The following is a 23,362-nucleotide window of genomic DNA, read 5'->3' as shown; positions in this document are numbered from 1 at the left end:
GTGAGAGCGTGGTCTCTGCAGACCCAAACTTGATGAGAAACTACCTTCGCTGGGATCACCACTCGGAGACGCGCGCTTCTTTTCCTCTCCTTCCATTTCCCGCCCCGCCGTCCTCGAAACAGAAACAAAAAGGCGTCGGTGTGAGAACAGTTGCATCACAGCTCCGGCGCTTTCTCAGCCCCCGGCCGCTGCGTTTCATGATCAATCTGTGGGAATGGCGCTTTTGGACTGCAGCCTGCGTTCCCACCACCAGTCGGGTTAGGAAATAGACTTCTGGTGCATCCAAACCGAGACGGTTGTAGCCCGCTTTCTTCTCATGGGTTCGTTCGAGGTAGGAGAGGTCAGTAGGTCCGAATGGATTTCATCACAATAGTAACACGGCGAATGATTAAACCAGACTGTAAAAACGTATTCATGTTGAAGATTTTCATTCATTTTCTCATTCGCGACTACCTCATCCTAGCCAGGCGAATGTTGCCGCACTTCCTGGGCAGTTACACTCCAAATTGAAGCTATCGAACCTCGACTTAAACACTTATATCAAGCCATAAAGTCTTATTGATCTTGTTATGAGAATTATTTACTATACAAGAGCAGAATTTCTAAGATTATTAATCTTGTTTTAAGATTATTTGGCTTTTATTTCTTACTTAGTTTGTAAATCCTAATATTAGTTAATTTTCACGCATAATAAGCTAAAATCTCTAAGAGTCTATATTCACTAAAAAAAAAAATAAAAAAAAATAAATCAGATATCTAACCTAAGTCTTATTTTGAGAATTATATACTTTGTAAGAGCAGAATTTCCAAGATTATGAATCTTGTTTTAAGATTATTTGTCTCATTTCTCTCTTAGTTTGTAAATCTTAAAATTGGTTAATTTTTATGCACAATAAGCTAAGACAACCCGACAACATACTGTTGCATTTTATTGTAAGCAAATTCCTGGTCGTACTTACTAAGCTCATTTGCCCTCTTTTCTAATAATAAGGCTAACAGCTCCGTGGTCTAGTGGTAGCGTGTCTGCTCTCAGACGCGGAGGTTGCGGGTTCGATCCCAGGCTGAGTCAAACCAAACGAGATTAAAAATATCCCTGCTTGGCAGTCAATTTATAGTACAAATAATGAGTAACACTTTGTTTCAGTCGTGATTTACGCTTTGTTTATGTCTTATTTTAAGATTTAATTGCTTGTTTTGTTACTTAGAATAAGTGCATACAGCTTATTTTAAGATTTAATTGCCTTGATTTGTTGCTTAGAATAAGCGTTTTAAGCTCATTTTGAGATTAATATAGAGCTACACATTTATTTATTATTTCAAGAAATCGAAGTAAGTAAAAAATTATCTTACTGCACTGGCAGATAATTTCTCTTGTTTCTAGTAAATGTACACTAACAACAAGTGTATTTGATCTCATATTAAGCAGACGTGTTTTTTGCAGTGCATAAGCAGGAACAGAGAAGGTCTATAAAAAGAAGCTCGTGTGCGGCACACCTCCAGATGAGAACGCTCTCCGCTGCTCTCCACATGTGGACGAGAGAGCCCGCTCTCACACAGCATCCGAAAGACAGCTGGAAAATCCCCCCGTCTAATTGAAAGCTTATCGTCTTCTCTTTGTGCTTGCCGAGCGGCGTTCGGGTCCAGGGGGAAAGGGGGCGTGGCCGGTAGTTGGCGAGGGGACGGCAACCTGCAGAACGGAGTTAAAAAGCCTTCGACTTCGTGACTGTCATCTGTCATGCGATGGGAAGTCAAGTGATCTCAATGTATGCACACACACAGGAAAATGCTTAATGGAAAGAAATTAAAGAGATACTTCACTTATTTAGCCCCATTATAGCAATAAAAAGTTAATATTTTGTCTATAATAAATTTGATACTTTCATTATTTTTCACGCACAACTAGTACCTTTGCTGTCGACTGAAAATGACATCACAAAGGGCTCAGGTAACCAATCACAGCTCACCTTGTTTTCTAAGTTTGGTCATGTGACATGTCAGCTTTTTGACTCAATTAAAATTTCAGGACGACATTTTTGGAAGCAGATTTGAACTGCCGACGTTCATCCATCCATTTTCTTAACCGCGTGCTCCTCACGCGGGGATGCTGGAGCCTAGCCCAGTCGGCTTCGGGCAGTAGGCGTAGCCTGAAACTGGCTGCCAGCCAATCGCAGCCGCTGAAGTTGAATTTGAATATTGACATAGTTAAATGGTGCGCAAACTCTTAAAAAGAAAATTGTCGAACAAGTTTAAGATTAAACAAAGAATTGTTGACCAACGTAATAAAATTGCTTCAAGTGGTAACACAGTACACACAATTTATTTAAGTTAATACAAAGTGATATATTCAGTTTATTAAATGAATCCTGGTGAATATATTAAATTTCATTCATTATGAGTTCGTTAAATTTGATATATTACTTTAGATTAACTTCAGTTACCACTTGAAGCAATTTTATTAAGTTGGTTCAACAAATCTCTTTTTAGACGTGTTATTTTATTTACTGCGCCAAATGTGCCACTGAGAATTCACAAATGTCAGCTGAACTTTTCATACAAGAACATTCTGCAAATTTAATTAATAAAGATTAACATTGTTCTCTTAAAGAATAAACAATCACTTTCGGAATTTCACAACAGTCCATTAGAGAATTGTCATTCCCAGCATGCTTACCTGTAACAATTAACATTGTTGATTGTTTTTAATTTTGTACAGACAGGGTGTAATATAGTTCCAATTGTGTATTAAGATATTGTTGTTTTGGAGATTAAATTGTTGCAATCTTTGGTGACAACTTTAGTAGCAAAGGTAGGACAATTTGCGATGCATATATTTGAATGGCCGACCACTAATATATAAGGATACAATATCCAAACATCACGATACGATAATTATCACGATATTGTGGGTGTGTTGGCGATATTTAAAAAAAGAGCTCATACTAAAAAAAAAAGCACAATATTGTGCTTTCGTACATAGCAGCAATGCATATAAACCACCTACAATTTCTAATAATATGGAGGCACTTACTTGCTAATGCAAGCACACATTGATCCCTTCACAAGCAAATTCGGTTCCCCTTCATCTGACGAGTCGCATCGATTTTAAACATAGAAGGCCAAAACATCCCTAATGAAAATTAAATTGCACTAATAAAATAGCCACTAGAGGGTGCTAGAACTGCACAAATGGAAATCAACCTGACTTTTTTTTTTTAACAAATGCGTTCCTTTTAAATATTGTGAACATGACGACGACGATATTGTGGCAGTTTTAATATCGCGATATTGACCTTATCGTGACATCCCTACTAATATATGATATGGAAACATAACATAACATAACATAACATAACATAACATAACACAGCTCGGGCTGGCGAAGGCACTTTATTTGCTGATTTCAAAATGGACGCACCAACTGTCGGTGTTTTGCTGCATGGGTGCAGCCTAAATATTAGCCGAGCCCACCTGGATGTGCTCCAGATTAGCAAGGCCTGTCAGTGAATTATGGGTGTTTTTTTTATTTATTTATTTGTTTTATTTATTTTTATTTTTTTCACATAAAATAATAACTAAAAATGTTGGGTTGTGTAGCAAACCAAAAGCAGCCGTTGTGCACTAAATGCACGACCACAAACATTCCTTCATTGAATCATTATAAAACTTTACAATCAAAATATGACATCAGTACTCTCTAGGAAATATAAAATATTTATTATAATGAGAAAACGAGCCATTTGGCAAAATATTGTCCTCCTCCCCTTGACACAGAGTTCAATAAAGTCAATATTTCTTTTTTTTTTTTTTTTTTTGACTGCACAAGTGTTGCTGAGAAGTGTGCACCATATCCGTAATGTAGACTGCAAAAGCAGATGCAATAACAGATATGCCGTTTTCCTTATTAAAAGCTTGCGTGGAGTATAATTCAAATGATTTTGAAGCCGTTACAGATTTAGCTTATGTTGCTACATGTCGCTTGTAACTATCGATGATTGATGTGCTCTGGATTGAAGCTGCCAGTGTGGAATTGGATTTTCCGTTGGTGCTTTATTTACGCGCTGGTGCCACTTGTGTTGACAGCGAAGGCATTTTATAATGCTTTGGAAATTACGCTTAATTGCCCGTCTCACTGATGGCAAAGACGAGGCTGCTAATTAAAGAGGGTTGCTGGGAATGATTTGAAACGTCGCGGGGGCGTCGGCACGCATGCGATGTCACCTAATAAAGAAGATAAATGCGATCAAATCAGCGCGAGTGAGAATGTGCCGGCATGAAATTGTGCTGGATAACCTTTAACCTTAATGATGTTTTGGTTTACGCTTCTGCGCGAGAATTCAAACCCCCTGTCATCGTGTTTAACATTTTTTTCCTTGACAAACCTTCCTGTGTTCAATTAGGAGAGGCCTCACAATCCAGACATGGCTGCGTTGAGTTTCAATATTTGAGCTATTGCTCGATGGTATTGTTTTAAGAGCTAAGAAAATAATGTTGAAGAATGTTGTCCAGAAAGACGGATTAAAAAAAAAACGAACTTGGGTGGGATTTTCCTCAAAGTGGGCCGTAATCACTTGTCATAATACTCTAGGAAATTCTTTGCATATATATATATACATATATATATATATATGGTGCATTTGTGAATTGAATTAAGGATGCCTGAAAAAGAAACTGTAACACATTTGTTTTTAATTACAATTATTAAAAACTACATTTTTCTGCAAACTTTACAAGCACTCATATGGAAACATGAATGATATTAATACATACAGGGATTCTTTAAATTAACATCAGATGTACATGCTTTGAGCATAAAAAAAAAAACAGAGAAAGCAAGTTCAGCTTTTTTGGTACATTGATAGAAAAAAAATCGGAATTCTTTTGAAAAGAAACAAAACAAGTCGTATTGTGGCCATCGATCCAATATACATTAAAAAATACAATTCACTTGTACGATTTGGCTTCCTAGCTTTACATTAAGAATGACAAAACTTCACACAATCAATTTTTTTCCCACACGTAAAAACTTCGTTTTTGTAGCTGCATATTTTTTTTTTCTCGAATAAAAGTCTTCAACCACAATACGAGTCAAGGTGCTTTTTCTCTGGAGCACGAGGAGATTGGAATGAGACAAAAAGGTTGCGAGTGACGACTTCTTGCCATAATGAGGACAAAGAAATTGGGCCTGTTAACATTGAATAACTTTGGAGCAAATGTGGATTCTTTCTTCTTTTTTTTTTAACGCTCTTTTCCCTCCCATTGGAACCAAACATTCTTTGGAGTCATGACTCATGTTGCGGAAGACCTTCTCTGAGCTCGACACCCGAAACATAGAAGACGATCCCGCGTGGGCGTATGAAACGGTGCCCGAATCGTGAGCCCCTGGCACCAAACCATCGGTAAATGAGTCCAAAAGCAACACTGAGGAGCGGCTTCAAAGTTCTTACAGATTAGCCACAACAAAGGACCTGTGACCCGTTAACAGATTTTTTTTTTTCTTTTTCTTTTCTTTGGCATAATTGCCTTTGAGGTTGGTAAGAAGACACCGCCGTTAACCCCTACTCGTCCCCCAGCCATATACCTCTCTCTTCTCTCTACTTCAGCGATTGAAGGATCACAAGGGTCGATCGACTCCAGGAGAAGCGTGAACGGGTTACATGGTACATGGGTGTTAAATTAGGAGCTGTGCACGTGCGCGTTCGGCAAATATGTAAAATGCACAAAAATAAACCGTTTTTAGATATTTGTAAACAGGATGCAGGGTTTGGTAATTCAATTTGGAATAGTGCAAAAAAATTAAGCAAATGGCTTAGGAAGCGCAGGAAAGGCAAATTTGGGAAAAAAAAAATTAATCATCCTATTAAAGGCGCAGTGTGCCGGATTCACTCAGGAAAATGCACTTTTTAAATACACACTTTAACTTTCTCTCAGTCTACACATCTGGGTTTATGTTAATCTTTGGTGGTGATTTCCTCCTAAACCCCAGCCTGTATTTTGTCATTTTGTGTTTCTTTTGTAAACAGCGGGACGTTTCTGTGGAAAGACAGTGTTTACACCCCTCCAGCCAATCACAGAGCGGGGGGGTGGGGCGAACGTGTCTTGCGTGACGTCACTCCCGCGGCAATTTGAAAGCACGCGCGGATTTTTTTTTCTTCACTCACTCATTCACACACGTAAGCTGCTGTGAGTGAGTGAGTAAAAAAAAAAAAGTAAAAAAAGCGACACATTCGCCCGGCCCCGTTTGAGACCCCCCCAGCTCTGTGATTGGCTGAAGTCTTTCCACAGCAACGGCCCACACAAAATGACAAAATACAGGCTTGGTTTAGGACGAAATCACCACCAAAGATGAACATAAACCCAGATGTGTATGCTAAGAGAAAGTTAAAGTGTGTACATCCTGTATTTAAAAAGTGTGTTTTTTTCTGAGTGAATCCGGCAGACTGCGCCTTTAAAAAAAAAAAAAAAAGTCTGTTGGGCGTGGTTCATACAGAATAAAGATTTTTAGTGCATCAAAGCTACATTGGAAGACAAAATAATAACATTAAAGCTTCGTTTTTTTCTTCTCATAATTTAGTTGAAATATATTACATGAATTCCAAATGCATACTTAACAACAAAACATGATATGCATATATTGTAAAAAAAAAAAAAAAAAAAAAAAAAAAAAAATACATACGTAAAAAGAGGAACGACGAAGAGAAATGCTTGAAGGATGTGAGGGCACATGCGCACTTTTCCTCAGAATTCGGCTCAAATAAATATCAAAAAAGTAAACCGTGTCATCCAGTTTCAAAACACCAGACTTCTTTTTTTTTTCTTTCAAGAAAAAAAAAAAAATGCCTGAACGATTGGCAAAGAGCGAAGGGCGTATTCCTGCACCAACTCGAAAGAGCAACAAAGTCTCCAAATATTGTCCACCATCTTGCTCAGAGTTGATTGACGGATGTCCCAGCAAGAGGACGTCCAAAGTCGAGGTGTCCATTTGGAGAATAAATTAGGACCAGTTGAGCCAATGAAAATGCTCAAAATGCAACCAAGAGTTGTTGTTTTTTTCAGATATATTTGACATCATGTTTTTGCAAATGGAAGCTTCGAAGGACTGATTGCTGCAGCAGCGCCGCCAAGCCTTGCAGGGATGTTTGAGTCACTCGTGGGCCAAACGTTCAGTCTGGTTGCTCTCCTCCGCCCTCACCAGGGCTGACTCAGTCTGAAGAGTCTGTCTGCCGTCATCTTCTCTCAGCTCATATGGCTTCTTTTTTTTTTTTATAGGCTTAAAGGGTACATATCTTAGCACAGTGCAAAAATTCACGCAGTTTACAAAAAAAACGTTTCGTCAGCGTCGAATGCGGAAAAGTCTTAATAAGCGAGTGCGACAGAAATAAAAGACAAACATGCATCGTATCTTTTTTGTTTCGTTTTTTTTTCCTTTCAGCGTTCATGATTTTGTTCATCATCCTCTTCGCTTTCCCAGCCTTCCTCCGTCGCGAGGTTGGAGGCGCCCGCCAGTCAATAAGGCCTCCAGACGGATTCATCCAGACGGCCCGAGGCGCTCATGGCCGTGGGGGAGTTGCTGTGGCTGCCGTCAGCCTCCACGCCGTCGCTCTGGGCGTTCAGGCCCGGGTTCATCAGGCTGTTGGCGCCGCCGGCGCCCGAGGCCCCCGAGCAGGAGAGGAGACGCGTGGGGGAGCGCTCGCCCCCGGCGTTTGCCACCATGGAGAACTGGTAGGAGCCGGATCCGGTGCCGTAATACAAGTAGGAGTTGGATTGGAAGTTCTGGCTCTGGTTGTTTGAGTAAGGAGGCGGCAGGTAGGTGTGGTATCGGGACGGCGCCGACATGCTGAGGCCGCTGATGCCGGTGCTGGATGTGTTGGTGGAGTAAGGGAAGGCGCCCGGGTAATGAATGCGGGGGTCTGAGAAGCGGGGGTCGGTCAGTGGTGACGGGAAGGTGGTCCTCTGCTGGAAGAGGTCTGTTGTCCCTGTCGGCAGAAAACAAACGGAGCGTCAAAAAAAACAAAAACAAAAAAACTTTATGCAGAGCATTTCCACACTTGGGCATTTATAGGGAAAGTCAATCAAAAAAAAAAATCCTTTACAACAGGGGCGTCCAAACTACGGCCCAGGGGCCATTTGCGGCCCGCCGTCCATTTTTCAGTGGCCCGCGACATGCGCTAAAAATGGCATTTGACTCGGTTCAAACTAAATAAATACCAAAATGTTTGGAGGTGGTCAAAGTAAGAAGGGAAGGTATCGAAAAACACAGGTGCTATTAAAGGTTATTTTAGTGAACTAAAACTAATGAAAAAAATAAAATTCAAAAAACAATATTGTTACCGAAATAAAATAAAAACAAAAATGTTTGGAGATGGTCAAAGTAAGAAGGGAGGGTGTCGAAAAACACAGGTGCCATTCAACGTTATTTTAGTTCACTAAAACTAACAAAAAAACTACAATTCAAAACTACAATTTCGTTAACAAAATAAAATAAAAACGAAAACTAACAAACTGTATTTTATGTTTACAAAACGAACTAAAACTAACTATAATTATGGCAAACGTCGTTCATTATAGTCTTTGGCAATTAATTTAATGCATGAGCCTTTGGGGATGATTTTAAATGTGATTTTTAGTAGATTTATTTTTATATAAACCGTAATAATAACATTTGAATGTATGTCACACAGAAGTGTCGTCATCTAGCAGCAGCCAATAGAAAAGCACCTTCAGATGACATCGCTCCCATGGTGTTTTTTAAATATTGCGCTGTGATACAGTAGTTTTTTTTATTTTTTTTAAATTTTTTTACAATTTATAAACAATATTAAAATGCTTGGAATTTTTTTTTTTTTTTAACCATTTACTATTTTTAATTAATTCTTCTAATTTTCTGTATGTGGCCCTCGGAGGAAAAAGTTTGGAGACCCCTGCCCCAGTCTGTCTGTTTGTTTAAAATCTAAACAAGTTGACCTAAAACAGGAAGAAAAGATGTTTGAACAAGATTTTGGAACGCGACAAAGTGGCTTGGCGTCATCATTTCCAAATCCTCACAGTCTGTCTCGTGTCGTCCATCTTGCCGATTCTCCCTCATTTCCACGCTACAAACAAGCACGTTGTGTGGCTTGTTACACAAAATGATGCTAACTCGGGGCCCCGATGTTTGACTGGCTCGAGGCACTGGAAACCCACACGGCGCCACTCCAACCAAATCATTAACTCTTTTACAGCCACACGTGATCGACAAATATTTTAATATGACAAAGGCTTTGATCATTTACATCATCCGTGAAAACGTTCAATTTCATCACGTTTCATTGTAATTTCATACGCAACGAGCCCATTTAAAATAGATACAATGCTGCCACCTGCTGGCCATAGATAGTAAGTGTTTTTGATTCCACAACTCATTGACCAGGCAGCACGTGCTGCGCGGAAAAGATGCATTTTCTCTAAAACAGTGACTTTGATACTAATATTCTTTATTTAGTGACGCTCCGTCAAATTAGGTTTAATGTTACAAAGGCTTTGATCATTCACGTCAGCCTTGAAAATGTTCGATTTCATCAGATTGCGTCATGTTTCGTTGTAATTTGCAGCTCTAGTTAGGGCCCGAGCCGCTACCGCTGCCATCTGCTGGCCATAGTTAGTGGGTGTTTTGGATTTCACAACTCATTGGCGCTGCACTCCACTTGGACGTTGCACTGACCACTGATGTATTTAAAAAAAAAAAAAGTAGTTGACGTCACTTAACGTTTATGGCGGCATACATCGTGATTTTACTAATCGTTATTAAACGTTTTTGCCGGTCAAAGAGTTAACTGGGCTGTTGAAGTATCTCAAAGTGAGACGAGTCTACTGCACGCCTCTCAAGTCGAACGACATCATCATCATCTTCCCACAGCCTCGTGAAGACGACTGATCATAAGAGCCCCGCCCACCACATCCCACCTATCGCTCTTCTTCAAAACACGGCAACATAAAGAATCCCGTCTTTGTCGAGGCGATGAAAAGAAGCTTTGTCAGCCCCGATGGGCGCTTTGTACAAACATAGACGACTTGTTGGACTCTTGTTGTGTAACCCGTCATAAATCGTACTCAAGAGGCAGACATGAAGACAACAAAGACAAAGCAAAAAAAAAAAAAAAAAAAAAAAAAAAAAGGGGAAAGGCCCGGAACAAAGAAAGCATTTATGGGAACATCATCTGAATGAATGTGTGTCGCAGACCTGTCAGAGGTGTCCCGTGTTGACCTCTGCTGGAGACTCCACACGCTAACGTTTATTTATTCAACATGAGAACAAAGCCTAGCTGGAAGGCTTGTTTTGGCTTCTGCTCCAATCTGAGCTCCCGGACAGTAAAACCATATCAAACTTAACATCCTGGTATCATTTATGCATCGGAAGCAAGCGCACGACTTTGCCTGACTTGTCGAGTGTGTTTCAGAACATATTTTGGATGGAGGCAATATGGCCACAAGCCATAACCGTAAACGCCCTCAATCCAGTTGACGCTCATAATAGAGAGTTCCTCATACCTGCTGACACCTGTTGCTTACACACACACGCGCACACACACACATGCGCACGCACCCGACGCAGTCACGCACACAAACGCGCGCACCGCAATCCATTTGTTGATGCTTGCTTGTGGCTTTCGTGTGTCCAACATGGCCACATGACTGCAAGTGTAAAATATGGATTTGGATGGCAGAAAAAAAAGAAAAGAAAAAAAAGGGATCTTGTATCAGTGAAGCAAGCAGTTGCATGCTACAACCCCGAGGGGGGAAAATGCCAAACTTGCGTGCCACAGTCTTGTTCAAATGTCTTTTCCTTATGTCTGGAGAACTGGGCTCCATTTTCAGCTAAAAAAGAAACAAAAAAAATATTCCTTTGCACTTTCCATTGGTCCTGCTGTGCACTTTTTTTTTTTGGTTTTCTTTTAGGGGGGGTGACGGAGTCTAGTGGTGCTGGGGTGGGGGCTGTTTCTTTTTCCAGAGTCGACCAGGCGCTGGAGTTGATATCTGATTTCACGCAAGGAAAATTCGAGCCTTCAGCTGCTGTTGATTCGGCGCACTAATTCCTGCCGGACCCCCCCCCCCCAAAAAAAAAAAAAACTCGGTCTGCCTCTTTCTCTCTGTCTGTCTCTCTTCATAGTCTTGTGTCTGTGCTATTTTTAGGTCAGCAGCGAGGGGGGGGGGGGGGGGGGGGTAATTCCCCGCTTGATTGGAGTCGGTGGAAACGGCGTTGGCTAAACTGCGGCGGGGAATCGCCTCCTGTGCTCTTTCAGGGGAAACTCGACTGGACACGTATCACAACATCTTTTAATGGGCTTGCGCAGTCTCAATAAAGCTGTTGGCCCCGCCTCCAAGAGGAGCAAAAACTCTCAGCAGTACAGTAGCTCCCTCTAGAGGAAAGGGCGACATAAACTGTTTTTTTGGAACTGAGAAAGCAAATTCGCAGTCTGTTTTCTCTCTCTCTCTCCTAACCACGGTGCATACTTTCCTGCCCCCCCCCCCACCCATCCTAAGTACAGGCTTGGCTGTTTGTGGCTGTGGTAACTGTGGTGTATCGCTGGCAGAGAAAAGCCCGAGACTAGTAGTAGCTGCTTGTAACCTCTGCGTCCCCAAACCACACATGATCTCCATTAGGCTCATCTGAAATGTGTTTGCAAGGACAGGAGAGGAGATGGACCCCAGAGGGCCGCCTTGGCACGGCCCGAAGTCTGTGATGTTCACAGGCTACAAAGCGAGTATAGCAGGGAAGCAGAACTTTTTTTTTTTTTTTTTTTTAAATAGAAGAACGCAGTGTTCCGTTGCTCTCTTTCCTCCTCTCCCTCTGAAGCGTAGCGCCACACACTTATTTCATTGTGGGGTGGAGTACTTTGCCTCATTTTTTTTTGCTTAGCTTCAAAAAAAGACCACTAGTCCACAGTGAAGCGTGTAACCCAGATTGGAGAGGAGGTTTTGACTCATTTGCTTATGGGGAAAACCGATTCTTGCTTGTTAACACAAGGGCAAGTTTCAAAAACCAGCACGGGACGCTGCGTAATTGTGTGTGTGAGGTGGCTCGTCAAGAGATGCAAATCCAGGTGCTCACCTGTGAAATGTTGACATAGGCTGGATGCAAACTGTGACGGCCAGCACACAAGCAATGTTGCCTCAGGCAAATTAGTAAAAAGGGAAAGAAATGAGTCGGGACCGGGAATCATTTTCAGATCTTTTTTTTTTCCTCATACTTCAACATACAATGACAAACGTCGACGCCGCACGAAGGTTTTCGTAAACGAGGCTCGTACCTGCTGTTTGAGGTTAACAGGTTCACTCTGAATAACTGGTTTGGGTTTAGTACAAACTGGAAACGATGGCATCGTACATGCAATTAATGCTGATAAGTGGGTGTGGATGCCATTAAGAGGCCAAGAACAGGAGACGAAGTGAGCGCAAAAGATCTGCAGTTGTTTATTCAAGTTGTCATGCTTGGAGGCCAACGCATCACGTCGAATGGAAATGATATTCATCTCGTCCGCATGATCCATATGTTAGCGCAAACTTTTTTTGCTTGCGCCCTTTTTGTGACATGCAAACGAAGCAAGCCACAAAAAGTGTTAATCAATTAAATACGAGCACAATTCATGAGTTTAACAGACCCTTTTAGTTCATTTTATGCTTCCAGGTGACAGAATGGTTTGGGAAAGAGTTTTATTATTATTATTATTATTAATTTATTTATTTTTTAAGAGGAAACTAGAATATAAACTGTTGCAGCAGTAAAGGGGACTTTTTTTTTTTTTTATTTAATGATTTTTTTTTTTTATTCTTTAAACTACGCTGAACATTTTTGCACTGCAGTGACTTGATGTCCCAAGTCACATTTTTTTTTCAGTATACCAGTTATTTGATTGATTACTGATTACTGATGCCCAATCCTGATCCAATACTTCTGCAATGCAATGAAGAAAGAAACCCAAAAAAAAAACACAAAAAAAACCCCCCCACCACATCCAAGTTGTTCCAATTAGACTAATGTGATAAGCTGGATCAGGATCAGCAATATTTTGATTTTTAAGCAAAATTGGTGGTCATCTATAATGTCTTAATTGGCCTGATTGATTAATGATATCATTGTTCGGCTCCCCAAAAGAAGACAATATGTTATATTTGATGTTCATCAGCATTTTTTGAAGATTGTTTTTTCATGCATTTCAATTGGGGTCAGTTATACAATATGTTGTTTTTTCATATTCATGGGCCAGGCCAAGTTTTTTAAATAGATATCTTGCTCCAAGTTCTGATTAAATAGTTAAGCTTTTTTTTTTTTTTTTTTCCAAACTCGTTGATAGGAGATCGTGATCGGCCAAACTAATCTTTATCAAGACTTGAGCCTAGTTTCAATGATCTTAAATTTAAAAAAATTATTTGAATGAAGGTATCTCAAAATAATCTTTTGAATTAGCCGTGAATCAGCAGTGCTTCAACTCACGTAAGGAACTAAAATATGTCATTTAGAAATTGAGAAAATGTAACTGTTTGGCTGAAAATGACGTGATCAGAAATCGGCGTCGATCGGCTCGGGGACGGCCGTGCAATGCATGTAAAGTTAAAAGTAATCCCAATCCTCTTTTTCAGTGCGTGTTGTGTGGCGTGGTGGTTTGTGGCGGGCCGGGGACAAATAGGAGAATAAGAGGGCTGCTTGACAACGGAGACAACCCAACGTGCCAAGAAACAAATGAAAGAAAGAAGGAGTGGGAGGGAAAGATGAAGATGAAGAAAGTCAAGCAGGGTGGTGGCGTCCTAGGAATGTTCTGGGCCGTTCGACTTCCCTACGGGCAAAAATGAAACAGACTCCAAAATTGTCAGAATGGCACACCCTGTGTTGTGCCCGCCTTTCCCGAGTCTCGTCTCCATTTCATGTTTATTCTTTTGCCTTTTTTAAAGTCAGACGGAATATCAATTTATTTTAAAATCTCTGCTTTGATAATCGATGCCCCTCGGGCTGTGCAAATAGATCGTTTTCTAGGCACCAACAGCGCGAACCTGAACTAATCGTACTACTTTTTCGTTGGACTTGATCTCAGTAACAAATGTGCACATGCTTATAAATACATACGGTAAATTCGCATGCAATCTGGAAGAACCATCCCTCTTGTGAGGAAAATGGAAAAAGCTTTGTCATAAAACCAATAGAGATGTCAGGTCTTGGCAAAGTCTTACCTGGCCATGGTCTGAGGTCCTCCTCCACCTTGCATGTCTTCAGAGAAGGCGCATCCATCTGATCTTGCCACAGAGCTGTTGAAAAACACATTTTGCATCAACATGACATGACATACGGTCAATCAGTATTTTGCGATGTGTCGGTGGTGTTTGTGCAGGGCGAGGAAGTCACCACCCGAACAATATAAATAATAGGGATGCAACGATAATAGTGTTGTTCCGATACCGATACTGGTATCGGCAGAGGTGCCGATACTGCATAAAAACAGTGGTATCGGTATCGGCGACTACTCACAAGTAACATGCCGATACCATTAATTCCAATTCCAACCAACCAATATAGGATTTTGGATACTGCATCTTGTGCCTTGCTCGTGCACAACATTCACTGATATATGACATGTTCACTGCATGCCGTTCTAAGATATCCTATTGGCCCTTGAATGCTCTGAACCAATGGCAGGACAGCTTTTTAATGTTGAGGGGAAAAAAAACACGTAAGTATCGGTATCGGCCGATACTGCAAAGCTGGGTATCGGTATCGGTATCGGGAGCCAAAAAAACGGTATCGGAACAACACTAAACGATAAGGGCAATGTCGTGATATCGTGATATTAAAACTGCCACAAAATCGTCATCGTCATGTCCACGATATTTAAAGGGAACACATCTGTTAAGAAAGTCGGGTTGAACTGCACCCTCTGGTGGCTAGTTTATTAGTGCAATTTCATTTTCATTAGGGATGTTTTGGCCTTCTCTGTTTCAAATCTGTGGCAATTGTCAGATGAAGGGGAATGTAATATGCTTGTGAACCATAGTTAGTCAACCTCATCCTGTTTTTATTTAGTCCATTTTTAGTCGACTATAAATCGAGCATTTTAGTCTTTATTTCAGTCCACAAAAACCTAATTTTATTCGGCTGGTTTTAGTCAACAAAAACTGTCAACGTTTTAGTCTAGTTTTAGTCAGGACAACCATTTAACCCCAGTATTTTGTTTGTCAGCAGATTATGTTGAACATGTTGGATCTAAAACTATTTCAGCTAAAATTTTCTCTCATCTTTTTGATGAAATTACAGTATATTAACAAGTAGCTACGATGGCTCCATGCTATGAGCTAGCTAGCATTAGTTAGCGGTCGGATTAACATTATTGTTTGAATGTTATAGCCGTTGGATTAATGTTACATTCTAACTAGGGATGTCACGATAAGGGCAATATCGTGATATCGTGATATTAAAACTGCCACAATATCGTCGTCGTCATGTCCACGATATTTACAGGGAACACATCTGTTTAAAAAAGTCAGGTTGATTTCCATTTGTGCAGTTCTAGCACCCTCTGGTGGCTAGTTTATTAGTGCAGTTTAATTTTCATTAGGGATGTTTTGGCCTTCTCTGTTTCAAATCTGCGGTAATTGTCAGATGAAGGAGAACCTAATTTGCTTGTGAAGCGATCAGTGTGTGCTTGCATTACCAAGTAAGTGCCTCATATTGTTATTAGAGAATGTAGGTGGTTTATATGCATTGCTGTTATGTACAAAAGCACAACTTGTTTTAGTATGAGGTCTTTTTTTTTTTTTACAATATTGTGACTTATTTTAAATATCATCAACCCCCCCCAATATCGTGATAATTATCGTATCGTGATGTTTGGATATCGTTACATCCCTAATAAATAAAGCGCAGTCCAAAAACCCCCTCCATGACAGACCCGTCAAACCGTGTCGGCATGTCGGCGGTTTGGAGACGTGTCTTCCTGTCACAGGCTGGCCTCTGCTGACTGAGCAGTGGGCAGCGGCGGCTGATTTTCTCACCAGGGTGAGAGCAGCCTTGGAGAAAACACGGCTGATGGGTGCTTGGCAGATATTTTTGCACAGGCGAGACAATGGTGGGGGCCGTTGGAGACTCGTGAAAGGCAGCAGCGAGTCAGCCGGCGAAGCTGTCAAGAAGCAATCGAAGGCGGAGGAGCCGCTGGCCCAGCGCGTGGGACCCTGCTTCGCACTCAACGGCCACACCGCAAAAAGTTCGGACACAAACAGGCTCTGTTTGCGTTTGGTCTGAAATGATGCACTTGACTCGAGTAGGAAGAAAATCCAAGCTTGTGTTCCTTTAGTTTTACTCGGTAGCTAGTTGAAAACTTGCAACTTGCAAATCATGCACTTAGGATACGGACTGCCATCACTCAACTCTATATTTAAAGAGGACTTTAACACAACCACTGTTGTTGTTTTTTTTCAAGACGGAACTCAGGGTCACCAAATATAATGAAAACAGCAGAGGCCCCAGAATTGACCCCTGTGGAACACCGTCCGTTACGATATACATATGAATTTCATATTGCACATAGTCAGCCGACCACTTTCTATTTTTGACATGGTTAGTATGAAGGGATTACAATAATAAAGAAATCGCACAACGTACCAATTATAACCGTCAACTCCTGAGCATCCCAAATTCCCGTCGTCTAACGATGTGGCGTGATTAGGTAATCACGCCACATCCCAGCGGGGCATATCATCACAAATGATTTGAGTCTGGTGTGTGTCTTGAATCTCTGTGGAACCCCTGAGACTGACTCACCAATCCTTTGAGGTTTGATCGAACCCAGGTAAAGAACCGGTAAATGGACGATAATGTTGAGCCCGTACACTCATTGGCAGTGAAAAGGTTCCGTGGGCAGTATTTTATTTTGAAAAGGCTTGGTCAGAACCATCAAAAAGCCCCAAATGGGTCACAGTCCTGCCTATGAGTTAAAGACTGAGTGTGCGACTGGATTTTTTTCTTCATAAATCCAGAAAAAAAACATTTGTGAGGTGTTAGATCAGCCCCCTTTGGCACATAAAGGTGATACATAACTTGAGCTCTGAGCCCTCCCTGTGTGGGGGCGGCCAAGAAGGTGTAAGAGTAGCAAAAAATTGGACGGATTAGACCTTCTTCCACATCTAGCAGCTCACCAGCTGTGTAACACGATCTTTCTGGCATCCATGAACTCATTCACTCGCCGCCATTTTCACAGAAGCAATCCCCTTCACGGCTGTTTTACTGAATTTTGACTGATTTTGCACAGAATTTTGCGTTCTATTGATATAAAAACATGGAACCTATCCAAGAAAGATTAAAGTCTCTTCTTTCATTCATATTTCTACCCGTTTCCGTTTTGCAGCAATTAGCATTCGAATATGGCTAAGTTTCATCATTATTCACATTCCTGGTTGATCTCTGATACTCTGCTGCCACCTTCTGGCCGTTTATGTAATAACTACCATTTCTTCAACCATTCTTTGCAGTTGACAGTCTGCATCAAATCCTTCTGTATGCTCTGACAAAAAACAAAAAACAAAACAAAACAAAAAAAACGTATAAATACGTCTTTGGTAAACATTTAAAATAGAACGTATTTATACGTTTTGGGGAGCAAATGAGTTAAGCAGTTCAGCGTGAAAGATAAAATGACTGTTGAAAGTTTCCTAAGAACTTTTCAGTTGTTGCCATGACCCAGATCTTTTCTTGTCGAAATGATGTGACGGCAAAAGCGCAGCCGCTTTGGTCTCATGTCTTCTGTAAACCCGCTGCTGTGTCATTTAGGGCAAATGCGGATGCCAAAATCAAAGCGTCGGATGGAGCATGACGCTCGCCGATAGCCACACTTGGGCTCAGCATGCGTTCAGATCCACGCTTCCACCTTCACTTCCTCCGCAAAGGAGCGAATCGGCACTCGGTCCCCGAGAGGTCCTGCACGATGGCGCACAATGGCAAATTCTTTGCATATAAATGGCCTTATTCAGACCGGCTTGCAAGCAGCTGGTGCGATTTGCTCAAGAAAATAAACATTTCCTTCAAATATTTTGATTGGCCGGCAGACAACATCAATAGCAGAAGCACAGATTACCCCTGTTAAAAAAAAAAAAAAAAAAAAAGCCCCCCCCCCTGGGTGGAGCTGAGGGGGGGTGGCTGTAAATGGGAACGAAGGCGGCCGTGTCGCTAATAGCCGGCATCGTCAACCGTGTAGTATCGAGGTCGGACATCAATAAACACGAGATCCTTTTTTGGAAGTTGACGCGCAGCGGCCGGCAAGACCCCTGAGCCAAAATGGCGTCCGCCCTCGTGACTCGGGCTTGCGCGACGCCTCTCAGATATGTAACGCGCTGGCCGCGATGAAGCGTGTCATTGAGAAACAGTCAAAGCGGGCCCTTGTGCCGGGCTTCCTGTTTCACTGAGGCCTCAGGCGTGGCAACAGCGAGAGAATGCGAGAGCCAGCGAGAAAGAAAGACGCCAACGAAAAAAAGGGAGAGCGTGCTGGAGACGTGAGGAACATGGCCTTGGCTCGGCGACGTCCGACATTCGATACGTCTTTTGAGCCCTCACTTATAACGCGGGCAAAAACAAACACATGAGCTGAAAATTTGGAGGTTCTTTGGGAGGGCTTGTCAAATCCTGCACTTCCTCTTTCCCCCTAGACCAGGTCGTGTCCAAACTTTTTCATTTGAGGGCCACATACAGAAAATCAGAAGGACGCAAGGGCCACATAAGGTTATGAAGAGAAATTGTGTTTAGTCCGAAAAATTGTACAAATAATTTAGTTGTAATATGGCAGTAGGGTTATTATAGATTTGGAAATTTTCATTTTAGTTTTTATTTTGTTTTGGAGTTTTTGTTTTTTTTAAATTTTGTTAGTTTTAATTAGTTTTCAGGGTGGTTCTGTTAGTTATTTATTAGTTTAGTATTAGTATTAGTAAGTGCTTATTTTTATGTTAGTTAGTTTCAGTATTAGTTTTAGGTTTTTTTTTTGCTTTTTTTTAATGTGTATTACTTGTGCTCAATATTAAAAAAAAAACGTGGGCGCAACGTCATTATTCCCTTTTATATAAAAATAAATTTACAAAAAAATTAGTGTTGTTCCGATACCGTTTTTTGGCTCCCGATACCAATACCGATACCCAGCTTTGCAGTATCGGCTGATACCGATACCATACCGATACTTAAGGTTTTTTTTCCTCAACATGAAAAAGCTGTCCTGCCATTGGCTCAGAGCATTCAAGGGCCAATAGGATATCTTAGATTGGCATGCAGTGAACATGTCACATATCAGTGAATGTTGTGCACGAGCAAGTCACAAGATGCTGCATCCAAAATCCTATATTGGCGTTGGAATTAATGGTATCGGCTTGTTACTTGTGAGTAGTCACCGATACCGATACCACTGTTTTTATGCAGTATCGGTATCGGAACAACACTACTAAAAATCTAATTTAAAATCATCCCCAAAGGCTCACGCATTAAATTAATTACCAAAGACTAAAACGAAGGACATTTATACTATAATTATAGTTAGTTTTGAAAACATAAAATGTAGTTTCAGTTTATTAGTTTATGAGTTAGTTTATTTTTTCGTTAACAAAATTGTTGTTTTGAATTTTTGTTTTTTCGTTAGTTTTAGTTCACTAAAATAACCTTTAGTAGCACCTGTGTTTTTCGACACCCTCCCTTCTTACTTTGACCATCTCCAAACATTTTTGTTTTTATTTGATTTGAACTGAGTCAAATGCCATTTGTAGCATATGTCGTGGGCCACTTAAAAAATGGACGGCGGGCCGCAAATGGCCCCCCGGGCCGTAGTTTGGACACCCCTGCCCTAGACTCAAAAGAGACTGTTCATGGCGCGCATGCCGTTTCTAAAATTGCAGAAACTCAGCCTAACTCTAATGTGAAAATATAACTTACACAAACAATAGTGGCCGGTAAAATACAACTTGCTCTCACTTCTCCTTTTTTTTTTTTTTTTTTTTTTTTTTCTACACACACACACATCTAACTTGTTTTTCTTGAAACATTTTCAGTCCGAAGTACTCGTCTCAAGGTCAGAAAGAGAGAGTTAACCACAAGAGAAGCGTACAGGCACCATAACAAATAAAATTCATGGCGCACGTTGACATATTATATAAACAGCGTCGTGTTTTAAAGGACTAGTTTTGGTTGCGTTGGCCTCCAAAGGGCCGGCCGGCTTCCTGCTGAGGTTTGGCACCAATCGCGGCCGAGGGATGACGGCCGCACTTTTAAAGTCCACGCCGCAGCCACCTGACGGTGCAAATTTCCCGTCTCGCTCGTGCACCTAATTGGCTGATCATGTCACTCTAGATTGTGGGAATTACTCAGATAGTCTTGGCCGCGATGCGAGCGGAGCGCCACCTCGAACCTGTGGGGGGGGGCAAGTCGGCTTGTTTATGTGGAGTAAACACTGTGGTCAATGTGGACGAGGCGGGAGGGGCCCGGTTACGTCGGGCTGGTCCTGCATCAAACAGGATTTTTTTCCAGCCCGGTCCAGATGCAACAGTTTTGGCCTTACAGAACGAGAAGGCGGAAATGGAGGAAGTCAGAGAATTTGCCCCGAGTCTCATTAATGGAGACGGTGCGTAAGAATTCCGAAGGTCAAGGTTGAGTACGTTAACAAATTGAGGTCGGTAATTTCTGTCTCGTTCCACGGCTGATTTTATCAACATCATCACCCGCGGGTGCTCACGGAGACAAAAAACACATTTTCAAGTTCTTATCAAAGCAAGCAGAGCGTATCTGATGTTCAACTTCAGAGAGGAACACACGCATGCACGCACACACGCGCACGAGGGGTCGAAGGGAAAACATGTTAAGTGATACTACCCCAAAAGTGCCAGCATTTTCTTTTGGATGCGATATAGTTTTGCTTCCTCTTGTTAAAATGTGTTTGAAAAACTCTTGGCAGATGTTTAGAGGCTGTGCCAAAGGCGTGTTGAGTTTTGTCTGGATTTAGCATGAAAGGCAAAACTGGAATCATTTCCACTATGATGAAAATCACATTTTATATCTCATGTTTATGTTTATTTAAGAAGGAGTTTTTTTTTTCTTTTTAGCGATAGTGCAGAGATGTGAGACTGCGTTGTGTTGTTTATTCAGACAAGAAAAGTCCTTCAGTCCGCCTTGTTTGGTCCGGACCAAAAGCGGACTTTATTTTTTTTAATTTTTTTAATAGTTTGGTGTGGTTCATATTCACATTGTGCTTTTTTTTGCAAGTAGACTATATTGCGGAATCCCGTCGACCCACGTGACGATCCGTGCTCCCCATTGGACAAAAACGACGAGGGCTGTACGCGTACGAAACCCGGAAAACGTGAAATTCCGACGTGCTGCATTACTACGCTGCATATTTGTTGCGTTATTAGATGCAAGATATATGCGAGCGTCAAAGGCAGCTCATTCAACTTTGAAATTTGAAACAAACTCTGGTCCGTTTAAAGTGGACCAAACAGTGTAGGTCTGAATACACCCAAGATTTCTATGACAGTTAAGAATGTTAACGAGAAGTCAATCCAACATTTTTCTTGACAATCATATGTTCTATTGAACCCTCACTTGGCATTTTGGTTAATATTACATTTTCGAAAACGAAGTTAAATCAACAAAACCCACCCGTTTTTAACCATCACAAGGGGCGGCCATTTTGTCACTTGCTGTCGACCGAAAATGACAACACAGTTGCTCAGTGCTCAGGTAGCGAGTCAACGGCCAATGACGGCTCAGCTCGTGAACGTCACATGACCAAACTCAGGAAACAGATAAACCCTGACTGGTTGTTAGCTGAGCTCCGAGCAACTGTGATGTCATTTTCGCTCGACAGCAAGTGGCAAAATGGCCGCCCCTTGTGATGGAGAAAAACGGGTGGATTTTGCTGACTAATTCATTTTCCACAAACACAATATTAATCAGGAAAGTGTTTTTATACTAATGGGCTGCATAGAACGTATTTATTGTAAAGAACATTTTTGGGTTGACTTCCACTTTTAAATGTTTCTTAAAAATGCTTTTCCCCTTAATGCAGCTCAGTTCAAAATCTCCAAAAGGTTTTGAACAACTGCAAATTGACAAGTTGCAAATTGCAAGTGTCTACATAAGAAGGCGAGGTCACAGTCAGATGCTAAAGGATTAAAACGCATTGTACATCACAGGAAGACAGCAAATTGCCACCCACAGACACACGCAGTGCACACACAGACGATCTAGAATAACAATTTACATCTGTGGAGCGTCAGATCTGCTCGACTGCACGAGTCATACCTCGAATTTTAAACCGCACGCACACACACACACACACCAACACGCCCTCCGCAGTTTGCTGGGAATGAGCGACATGTCTAGCAGGCTTACCTGTAAACCACAAAAGAACAAAAACAAGCAGCGAACGCGACGTCTGCCAAAGCGCCGGAATCCTGTTACTGCTTGCACCGTAATGAGCTCTTAATTACGCCGTCTGTCTGGGACGCTTGCGAAGAATTTGCATTACTGGCATCAAACGCTGTACGCGAGTCGAGTTTTTTTCCCAGCAGGTCTTCTGGAAGTGCGAGTGCGTCTTGAGCACTACGCTATTTAAAGTAAGATAAAGAGAATAAACATTTCAGACAAGGTGATGATGCACTGTACGCGTCTTATTTTTGTCACCAAGCTTCTGCTGTTGTAATGTAATGTCAAGTTTTGCAACGTGTTGATGAGCAAGTGATGATTCAAACACGGAGGATGAAAAGTACCGCATCGGCAAATTACAACAGTGTCTGTCTGGCCTGTTTGTTTATATGTAAACACCTCGTCTAAATGGGATTCATGAAAACCGGAGCATATTGTTGGAACTTGTAAAAATGCCGCCTGCGCACGAATCTTTCATTGTCGCATGTTTGTGCTTTTAAACTCATTTGTACGGAAGCGTATTGCATTCACTTTGAAAAAAATAAAAATCCAGTTTTTCTGAATAATTTTTTGGGGGAGCTTTGGTTTTTTTTTTAGTAATATTTTTTTTGTTTTTCTGAATATTCTGTTTTCTGTTTTACTGAATATTTTTTTCTGTCATAAAAAAAAAATTCTGAAAAACAGAAAAAAAAATTACTCCGAAAAACAGGGGGAAAAATTATTCAAAAAAAAAAAAAAATTCCAAAAAACAGAGCACCAACTTCTGTTTTTCAGAGTAATTTCTTTTGGACCTCTGAACTCCAAATGACTTTTGGTGCAGACCTGTATATATAAATGGATAGCCTATACACGCCAGTGCAAGCCGTTGAAGTCACAGGGCGGCCATCTTGTTACGCCCACGTCGCAAGCAGACTGCTGTATAAACTATACGGTATACGCACAGATGAGACATAT

At 41.3% G+C, this 23,362-nt stretch overlaps 1 protein-coding gene across 1 annotated transcript in view; it reads right to left on the bottom strand.

The window, feature by feature from the left end:
• Positions 1 to 6,652: 6,652 nt before the first annotated feature.
• Positions 6,653 to 23,362, bottom strand: part of runx3 (RUNX family transcription factor 3) — a 72,322-nt gene continuing 55,612 nt past the window's right edge. Inside the window, exons 7-8 of the mRNA XM_077539329.1 lie at positions 14,200 to 14,274; positions 6,653 to 7,973 (exon numbers count right to left, since the gene is read on the bottom strand). Coding sequence (XP_077395455.1) covers positions 7,504 to 7,973; positions 14,200 to 14,274 — 545 coding nt within the window. The 3' untranslated portion in view covers positions 6,653 to 7,503. The remainder of the gene's footprint in view (positions 7,974 to 14,199; positions 14,275 to 23,362) is intronic.

This window comes from Festucalex cinctus, chromosome 12, assembly GCF_051991245.1.
Source record: "Festucalex cinctus isolate MCC-2025b chromosome 12, RoL_Fcin_1.0, whole genome shotgun sequence".
NCBI classification, from domain to species: domain Eukaryota; kingdom Metazoa; phylum Chordata; class Actinopteri; order Syngnathiformes; family Syngnathidae; genus Festucalex; species Festucalex cinctus.
The sequence above is the reverse complement of the archived record's forward strand: the minus strand, read 5'-3'. Positions and strand labels throughout refer to the sequence as shown.